This window comes from Festucalex cinctus, chromosome 14 (assembly GCF_051991245.1).
Source record: "Festucalex cinctus isolate MCC-2025b chromosome 14, RoL_Fcin_1.0, whole genome shotgun sequence".
Taxonomy (NCBI): Eukaryota; Metazoa; Chordata; class Actinopteri; order Syngnathiformes; family Syngnathidae; genus Festucalex; species Festucalex cinctus.
Window position 1 is genome coordinate 10,324,098 of NC_135424.1, and position 10,315 is coordinate 10,334,412.

Sequence of the window (10,315 nt, forward strand, 5' to 3'; positions counted from 1 at the left end):
AACCAGATGGCAGACTGAGTAACAATCTGTGGAAGTGAATCAACATAACAAACATAGTCAACATACATTATTTACAATCAAAATCAAAATTAAATCAGTCAATGAAAATTAATAAACGAGTTGTGTGAATGCAAATAAATAACGAATACTACTGTTTTGGGAAAGAATTACCTAGCTTTGTAGCTACAATAAATCCATTATTATTCATATATATATATATATATATATATATATATATATATATATATATATATATATATATATATATATATATATATATATATATATATATATATATATATATATATATATAGGGCTTTCTCAGAAAATTAGAATATTGTGATAAAGTCCATTATGTTCTGTAATGCAATTAAATTTGGGGGGGCATTCATGTTCATTATTCTCTTTTTCCTTTTATTTTCCATTTTCCTTCCAAAACTTGTGTTGCCTTGTCCTAACACAAATGCAGCAAAGAAGGTTAGGTCCACCATGAGGCCACCTGCTTTTTTATTTTAGAACTATCAAGCCGTCAAAGCAAGCAAAAGTAAAATCCGAGAAACTGGTGAGCGGAAACTTGTAATTGCATGCAGCGATACTTGTCTGTTCCCAGTGGATGGGAGTGGCCACATCCTCTTGAGACACAAGAACACAGATGAAACAAAAACAGCGGTGAAAGTTTAGATATTGATTGATGTCTGCACCCATTAGTCGCCATGTGTAACATACCTCAGGACCACAGATACGGAAGGAAGTAGGTGTGCCATTAGTATAAATGACCTTAGCGGCAGCGCCACATCCATCATACCGTGCCGTGCTTCTTGCAGGTTTTGTTTAAACAGTTCTTGTCTTTTTCAGTGCTCATGGAGAAACTTGGAAACAGTTTGTGCAGACAATACTGTACAGTATCAACTAATGCCTTGTTAAACTATTTGCACATAACCCAAAAAAGAGGGACTAAATCAGCCACAACTTTCTGGATGTTGGTTCCTAAATTTCTTTGGATGGGAATATAATATGTTCACTTTTCACTGAAATGCAATGACCTCTGAGTTGCAGGAAGTGTAAACATCCTACACTCTCGGCATCCGCCGCCTGGTGGCCGAGAGTGGGCCTGTTTGCACTGCATGGCTCAGGAATTCGGCTGTTGGGACTAGCAATATCCTATCAATATTTATGTATCTCGATGGCTGTGGCGAGTTACACAATAGACACATACAGTATATACATCGAATGTCATATTCTCTCACTTTGCAGTCAGTGTTCACTTCATTTGTCGTTTATATTATTTTTTTTATGTGTATAGAGTCATTACTTGAGTTTTGTCTTCCAAATAAAATAGTTTGCTATATTTTTGGAGCCTGTTTTTTATTTTTATTTTTTAATATTGTGATCATACCAATGATTGTGACAATTTTGTTCTTAATAATTGCAATAAAAAAATTACATACAATTTCTAGTCTTACTTGCATACTGCAATGATCTTATGCTGACACGTTAATTTGGCCCAAACCTCCAGGGGGCACCAAAGTACAGTTTTATTTTTGGGCCTTCTATTTCTGCTAATAATATAAATTATTGATCAAATGTGAATTCCTCTTGAGTATAATCAAAACAAATTTGCTACACAATAGCTGATTGCGGGATGGATGGATGGATGGATTGGAGCCTATGCCAGCTCTACTGTAGAGGTACAACCACTGAATCTGAGCTATGGCAGCTGTTTTTTTTTTGTTTTTTTTCTTTTTTTTTTCTCAACGATAGTGTATCATTCAGTGTAGTATAGGCTTAAATAAACAAAGAGCTGTGTCAGTCCTGTATCAACAAACGGTTTTGTGAAATTCCTCTGACATCCTTGCGAGTGTGGAATGCTCACCATTCAGCAGAGGAAAAAGGGAGCGGTTCGTCTTTGACTGGCTGCTTTTCCTGACCCAGCAACCTGGGTCATGACTGTCCCGCTAGAGCAGGAACTGACACGCACGCAAGCGCACACGCATTTATTTCTGAGCATATGACTGAGTCCAGAGAGTCCTATTACAAGAGAAAAAGGGAATATTCAAGGGAATTGGGACACATACTCTATTTGTTGATTAAGTCAAATGATAATGCACCACTTCTCCCAAAAATATTGTAGTAATTAGATGTTCTTCTGTAGCTGCATTTTTTGACTGATCGTTCCACATAGAACTCTAAAATTATTGGTGTGTGTGTATATATATATATATATATATATATATATATATATATATATATATATATATATACACTTAATAATACTTAGACATTTTTTTTTTCATTTTAATGTACAGTACTTCTTTATTTGCCTTATAAGGCTGAATTATAAGTCTCCCTCCCTCCAACTTGAGTTGACTTTAATTTCTGTTTTTAATTTAATTAATTTCTCCTGATCTACCATGAAGGACTGAGAGAGTAAATAAACAAAAAACAAGAATATTGTGTGCAGCACACTGTGCTGGCAGGAAATGAAGAAGAAGAAGACAGGAAGCACATGGAGATGCCATCTGTTGTTGGGCAACAATTCACAGGGAAGTGTCAATTTAGTGAGACATGGCATTTTCTCACACAAACACACCCACATAAAACAAGTGTATATTCAATGCTGTGAATCGCAAATGAGATGAAATAATTCTAATGTACTGACTGGTAGTGCATTTCTGTAACAATGAACACAATCTAGACTTTTATCCACAAGCCCAATTTTTATTTGATATTGTGTGCATTCATTTTGAATTATTGTACCCTACATTAGTACTGTAAAGTCCTGTAATAAGTACTAAAAGAACAATAGTCATACATGGAAAAGTCATATTGATTAACTGAGCCTAATACAAACTACTCCAAGTTGTTTTCTCCAATCTTCCACAAAGTTTGATATATATTCATTCTTCTATACAAATAATTACCTCACACTGAATATCCATGCACGCGCACAGTACCGGTATATATTTAAATTCTATAACAAAAAAACAAAAAAAAAAAGCACAGTAAGTTGATTAGCAAATACTATCAGTTCAGACACCAATAAAATACAAAAAAGGCACTTAATAGTATCCGTTACACACACTCAACAATACAGTATGTTAAATATGTCATAGTTTAGCCCATGTGAAGACATATTTCACCTGAAAAGTTCATTTTACAATTTTATCAAATGCATGGCTGTGGTACGACCTTGTCATCAGCCTGCAGGAAGAACACAAGTTGGGAGGTCAGTGAAGGCGTTTCATCTTTACAAACACAAACATCTGCCAAATTAGATTTGAAAATGGTGTGATAAGGCCTGTCTGGCTGAGTACAAGAGACACTTTCTGTGGCACTCGCTCATATTTAGCATAAAAACAAAAATAGTGATGACGCCAACCTTGTACTATTCTGTATTTAGATACTCAAAAAAGCACAAGATACAACACAATTGTTGTCATTCTAGTATAAGACAATGCTTACTCAAAGAATTACAGTATGTTTATATTATGGTCGTTTTTTTTTTGTTTTTTTTTGTGCACCTTAATACCCTTAAAGACTCACATTTAGGGGCTCATAGTTCACAATTCACAGGCAGTCTGTCATATAGCCTTGGTATAAAAAAAAATAAAAATATTTGTATCCATTGTTGAAATGTACATAACTCTAAATATGACTGTGAAACCTTAAAACTTCCATATATGTTGCATTTGTATTCACAGCTAGCAGTAGATCAGCAATTTGACGTAACCTGACTGCGCGGAAGACAAAGATTGTCCAAAAAAAAAGTTGAGCACACCACACATGACTCAATTGTGGCCTGTTATTTGAAGCCAGTTGGCGACTGAAGGCGTTTGGGTGATACAGGAAGCCATATTTGAATATCACTTGTTCTGCAATCTTCATTCCTACCTTAAGAGCAACAATGTTGTGTTGATGATTGAAGAAACTCATCGAAAGAGGTGATCTTAGTGAGTCACCGAGATTTTGAACAATCCCGTTTTGTTGATGTACCAATCTGTTTCTCAAACGTACAAGATTTTAACTAAGGAGGGTTCTCAACAGTTCTTCAGAGTAGTGATGGACAAGTGAAGCTTCATGGAGCACTTTTTTGACTCCTCAATATGTCACTCTTGGTTTAAAGATGCAGTGGAAATTGTACCAATTTCCATTGCACAAACTAGCCTTTATCTCTAAACCAAGTGCACCACCTAGAGGATTAAAAAAAGATTGCAAGTGCTTCATGAAGCTTCATATTCCTATCACTATCTCAAAGTAAAATTTCATTCTGGGAAATCTGACGTTTTTATTCATAATCGTATGACTATTTACATGACCTATTTTATTTCAATGTCGCCCTAATACTCCATAAGCAATATAACACCTACAACACATGAATTGTAGATTTTGAATGTACAATGGCAACTCCCCCAGTAGATTTTGCTTTTCTATGCAGACAAAAAGCTATAAAATATACTTTAACAGACAAACACTATTGATAATGTGTTTGTAATTAATACTTAGAGGTACTGTACAGCACACTTTACAAGTGCCATTATTAAGGATCTATACATTGTTTATTCATATAAATTTGATGGTTAACACGTAAATAGTTGATTAGGATTTACGAATAGTTTATTATGTGTATAACAGTAATTTGTGACACATTTACCTACCTACTATTTTCAATCACAACAACTACAGTAGATCCTCTAAGCCAGGCACTAAAAATTAAGTTTTAGCTTAATCAAAACCTATTGACCTGCATTTTTTTTTTTAATTGCATTTATCTTTTCAGAAAGACAGTCACAAAAAAGTGCATGGCCCATCTTAAAAGTCTAGAAATACCAGTGAGTCACATTAATCTGCAGATGTTGTGCAATGTCGTTAAAAGGAGTAGTCAAATATATGTTTCACCTTTCACCTACTATTTTAAGTGATCAGGGACAAAACCTGAATGTCTCATTACTCTAAAATATATACATAATTATTAAAGTATTGCTGTGTTCTAAATCTACTGAGTCTGATCCTGTGTGTTGTTTTGCTGAGTTTGAAAAGTAATAGAAAGATCTCCCTGAAATCTGGCTTCACATTGTTATACAAAGTCGGCTTCATCCTGGTTCCTACCCTGGCTCCGCTTTCAGGGTTTGAATAATGTTATCATTGGGTCAGCATGGCAAGCACCTGCTTCTCAACTAGCCCAAAACATCACTAATGTTGGCTAAAGCGCCCTCCAGCTCACAAAAATATACGTACAGTAAGGCCGTCTTAAGTCTTGTGTTCAGATGTCCCTGATTTGGGCCTTGAGCGTTTCACATGGTTCGGGTATTTAATCCATCTGCGGTCTTGTTTTTTTCTTCTTGTTTTTTTCATGTCCTAGCCAACATTCTCTAGCATGGCGTAAATTAGTTGACAGCTAATATATGTTTATCAAAAGCCCTTAGGATTTTCTACACTAACAATGAATAAATACAATAATCTGTTTTATCTAAATGTACTTTCCTATTGTATAGGGTCCTAAAAACCTACAGAACTAGCAGATTTTTTTTTTCTTCACATGAATATGACTAATTTACTTTTAAAAGCCAGTACCAGTCAAAGCAGACAACCAGCACCTTACAAAGAAACAGCCTCGCTATAATCATTCCTGTCCAGCATCATGATAAGTGCTCCCTCCAGTTCATCCATGCCGGATGCCAATGGCGCGTATCCATCCAAGCTCTCGCCAGCCACATCATCAGAGTAAGACACAAGTGTCCCGCTACATGCAGATGCAGGGATGAAGCTCATCTCCCCCCTCCTCTGCGGTTCAGGTGTGGGAGCCGGTGCTCGGATCCCGCTGCTCCCAGCCCCCACACTAGCACCAGCATCTCCACTTCTCGGTTTGGATCTCTTCGGCGGAGGACCCCAGAGGAAGGCGTGAGCGGGCCTGTAGTGCTGGCGGGCGTAGCGCAGCAGCTGTCGGCGGACGGCTGGCCGGCGGATGGTGTACACAAAATATTCCAGGATGCTGTGTTGCATGTTGGGAAGCGTGTTGCGAAGCAGCGACTCCTCCAGGAACAGGCGGACCAGCGGAGCTTTGAAGGCCTCGTAGCCGAGCTCGCCCAGCGACTTGAGGATGCGGGTAATGCGCAGGTAGTTGTGCTGTGACCTTGACAAAAGTGACACGTTACAGACAATTGGTTGATGCTACGTGAAAACCTGTCAGCGAAATATAGATGAGAGAAACTCCCCAGAAATAAAAGAAAAAAAAAACCTTGTACTACCATGAATCAGTTCCTTGTGGGGACTTAAAGTATGAAATGATTTGTGTGCTTACTCGTTAAGGTGATGGAAGCGCTCCTGCCAGTTGGAAGAACGAGTGACATTTCCGCTCTTATCGAGTAGTTTGATGCCATAGAAGTCCAACATTAGGGAATAAGCTGCCAAGAACCTCCGCTTGGCTTCTCGAGTGCTTTGGAATTCCTGGAGGAGTCAGCAATGGCACTTAAAAAGGGTCATTTGCATTTAGCTGTCTTCTGTAGTAATAATCATGGTCGGCACGAATCCCATAAAGACAAATGTATCATTAAATACAAGACATTTTGAGCCCTCTATTTCATAATGCTTTTTTCCCCCCATTAAAATCCTGACGTATATGATCTGACACATGCATTTCACGGATAATACATAAGAGGGCAGTATCACCCAATCATAGCGTAGAGTATGCTGTGATTGGTCAACTGCTGGTCACATGACATATAGACGCCATCTTGTTACCTTCTGAAACTGATTTGGCCCAACTCTATCTATGGCTCTGACTGATGGCTTTTCCAGCGACCTTGCGAGATTGCCCCAATTGAGAAAGGAGAGACTCCTATACTTATTAATAGCGGGAAATGTTCTTTCTGATTCTTTGAAATACTAATGTGTTTGATACTGTATGTCTGTTTATCATTATATTTTTGACAGTTATAAATGTACTATTTTAAAGCATTGTGACCGGATATGACATCAAAGCCATATGTGTAAGTTGATTTTCAAGAAAAAAAAAATGTTTGTTCAAAAGGACCAATAAATACTCTTTACAAAAGAATCAGAATTTTCTCTCATTTCATGGTTCAGGCTTAATAGGGTTAAATCACTGACACATTTTGGAAGACTTAAAAACTTGGGCAAAACAAAACTGTAGACATTCTGCTCATATGTATCGTGTTAGTGTCTTACTTTAATCTCATCCTGAGTCAGTTCATGTGCGTAGAAGTTTAGCCCTTGTTCTCGTAATGGGAACAGCCTTCCATCCAGCAATTGAAGAAAAAAAAAGAAGGGAAAAACTTGTTCGTAAAGTACAAAATATCAGGATGGATCATTCAAACCTTTTGTGGAGTTGGAATTTCAATGGTGCCACACACACATGCACAATATTGTGTCTTACCACTGAATGTAGGTATGATTGTGCTCCAGCTTGTCATAATCACCTCTCCACCTTGTCAAAATTTCTTCTATATAGATACCTAACAAGACAGCGTACATTATAAACAGACATGGATATTTAGCCATATGTGTGGAATCACTTCACTCATTTGTTGGTCTTTCCAAAACAAATTCAAAATGAAACACAATAATCCCTTTGCCAATATCAAATCTCACTACATAATTGGTCTTGTGCACATAATGTATGCGTATATATAATGATGTGTCTGGCTCACCATCAGGTACAAGTGGGATCTTGTTCAGGTAGAAACGCAAGTTACGGTACTCGTTGGGTTGCCGGGACTTTTTGTAATTCTGCACACACACATACACGTTACAAAAAAAGCAACGTTAAACCTGTAAAACCATCTCCCCCTTTGCTCTATAGTCACATATGAAATTATAAACATAATTAAGTATTATTGTTGCACAACATGCTTTTTTGTTGTGATTGGGTTAATGATTGAGTTACATTTGCGGCACAAGTTCGAACCGCAGCACAACGTGTCTTTGGGACACTTCTGTATGCATACTAAAAGTGTTGTGGGAGATCGGTGTGTCTACATTCATTTACCGGATAGCAGTGGCGGTATTTGTACAAGTCTCTGGCAGCGTAAAAACTCCTCTTCATCTTTGGAAGAAACTCTGGAGAGTCAGTCAGCTGCAGGAGGAAGAAAGAGAGAAATGCAATAGAATCATAAAACGAGACCATTTTGTTTAAAAAAGAGAGGAGGTGTAATGTTACTCAAGTGTCAACCAGGTGCAATAAAAGAAGTTTCCTATATAGATTAAGAATTCCATATTTAGGGGAATACGGCATTGCTATACATCGCTGGTTAATTTCTTGTGTCAATTTTCAAGCCCAGGCTAGTCTATGTTTCACTCCAAGTCAGACCGGAACAGACACGGAGTCAACTCTGAAGGTGGCAACATAGCAAGCCAACGTCAGCAGTCATTTGAGTATCAGTAAGCGATGCCAAGTATGGCTCGGGCTGACATCATCGGCACAATGAGCTGTTAGTGGGCAGTTTTCGCCTGATTCAATATGTTGAGAAGAAACGGAAGTGACAAATTAAACAAACAGCAAATTCGAAGGAAAGCACGGGATTGGTCCATTTTGCAATTTATTTACATCTCATTGCAAGGATATTGACAACTTGACCACATGGAAGAAAGTAATGACCACGTCCTCAATTTTCAAATTTCGGTTGCCTTTTTATTTTTATTTTTAATAAATCTGAGGAACACTGACTATACCACCGTGCTTGTCTACACATATTCATAAAACACAACATAAGGCGGCATAATGGTTTGTGCCTACAGCCCGTAACATTCGGCAGTGTGGCACCGCACCACAAGGTGGCACTTCTTTTCTTTGTGTGGTTTCCTTTTTCCTTTTTGGTGATGAATGTTTTTTTTTGTTTTTTTTTTTTTGTTTTTGCCCGCTCTCTCTTTTTGTTGTTTGTTTAAAATAAATGTTGACCACATCCGTTCCGCAGCCAGTGTGAATTGGGCTTAAGTGTAGCTTTAATACACCACACAGCCACAACATTATGACGACTTGCACAATGCACAAGCATAATGATAACAATGCAAGAGTATCTGAAGAATTACCTTTGTAAAGATAGCAGTCAGTTTTAGTATTGAACATTGTCAGAGATACTACATGTGGTTCAGTTTGCAGTGGTGTAAAACTGCAATGTACCCATTCATGTTTTGTCATATAAAGTGAGGTCACAAAAATGCCACAGCTCCAGTATATTATAAAGCACTACAGTTCTAGGCGGCAAACTACAAACTGTATTGTTGAATTAACTCGACCTCTCTGAAAGAAAGGATATTTGGTACAGCAAATATGTAGCCAAGGATTTTATTTTATTTTATTTTATTTTTACAGATCTGCAGTACAGGAATGTAATGTGAACAATGGAGATGGTTCTTGTGTAGCTGCCTGGTTTAGGTTTACAGCCGCTTACAAGGAAGTGCTGCTGGCTTTTATTTGATGTCACGTGAAGCAAACATGTAATGTATGAATATGTTACGGGTTAAAGTTCACAACCTATCGGTATCGGTGCCAAAAAAATAAATAAACCTTCGAATTACGTCATACTGATGTGAATTAAAGGGTAATTTGCCCTTTCTGTGTCCTGGTCCGCTTGTTCGCTCCTCCGCTTTGCCCCCGTGGGCGAGCACCTAGCTAAAGCTGCACCGGTCCGTATACCTTCGGGGACGAGTCTCCATTGTTTCCGGCGGGCCACTCGCTCTCCGCCGGGCTGACGCTTTCGGAGATGCCGCTGTCCTCTTCCACTGCCGGTTCGTCGCTCTCCGAGTCCGAACCCCACGTCGAGTCGCATTCCTCCACCGTTCTCGGCTCCTTGAATCGCCAGTTGTCCAACAAATTTCCCATTTAAGAACACACGGCACCCACTCCCCTCAGAGCGTTCCCCTCACCTCACCTAATATTACATTATTAAATATTATAATGTTGCAAACTGGCATTTGTTTTGCGGCTGTCGAGCACCGCCGACTTGCCCTTTCCTCTCCTCCATTCAGTGTGTAAATGACAGGGACAAAAGATTTCAAGCCTAGCAACGAGGATGCGTGTTGATGTATGTGGGCTGGTTAGTTCTTCATTGCCCAATAGGAACAGGACTCCAAGAACTACAATAAATTAATTTAGACTGGACGTATGGTTACCAAATTCAAATAAAACAACCGCTACCTTTTGTATTTTGTATTTCCAAGTTGCGATTAATTATGTACTACTTCTCATTGTCAGCATATTATTATTATTATTATTATTATTATTATTATTATTATTATTATTATTATTCCATCCATCCATTTTCTTGACCACTTATTCCTTATAAGGGTCGCGGGGGAT

At 38.1% G+C, this 10,315-nt stretch overlaps 1 protein-coding gene across 2 annotated transcripts; it reads right to left on the minus strand.

Annotated features, from left to right (window-relative positions):
• Nucleotides 1–2,697: 2,697 nt before the first annotated feature.
• Nucleotides 2,698–10,044, minus strand: LOC144001452 (opioid growth factor receptor-like protein 1). Of its 2 annotated transcripts, XM_077495778.1 has the most exons (8): nt 9,888–10,041; nt 9,653–9,805; nt 8,006–8,092; nt 7,668–7,746; nt 7,394–7,472; nt 7,186–7,252; nt 6,299–6,444; nt 2,698–6,130 (listed from the first exon to the last, which is right to left on the minus strand). In XM_077495778.1, exons 3-8 carry the CDS (start codon nt 8,060–8,062, stop codon nt 5,596–5,598), a joined length of 963 nt encoding a protein of 320 aa, XP_077351904.1. In that variant the 5' UTR covers nt 8,063–8,092; nt 9,653–9,805; nt 9,888–10,041; the 3' UTR covers nt 2,698–5,595. The 2 variants fall into 2 exon arrangements, with proteins under 2 accessions (XP_077351904.1, XP_077351903.1); XM_077495777.1 differs by having other exon boundaries at nt 9,653–10,044.
• Nucleotides 10,045–10,315: the final 271 nt, after the last annotated feature.

Bases quoted from the DNA above. Each gene is read 5' to 3' on its own strand.
- LOC144001452 (XM_077495777.1), bottom strand. From the start codon at position 9,838: ATGGGAAATTTGTTGGACAACTGGCGATTCAAGGAGCCGAGAACGGTG. The intron at 7,473-7,667 runs GTGAGCCAGACA...CTGTCTTGTTAG, and splicing joins GATCCCACTTGTACCTGATG to GTATCTATATAGAAGAAATT. The intron at 7,253-7,393 runs GTAAGACACAAT...GCTGGATGGAAG, and splicing joins AATCATACCTACATTCAGTG to GCTGTTCCCATTACGAGAAC.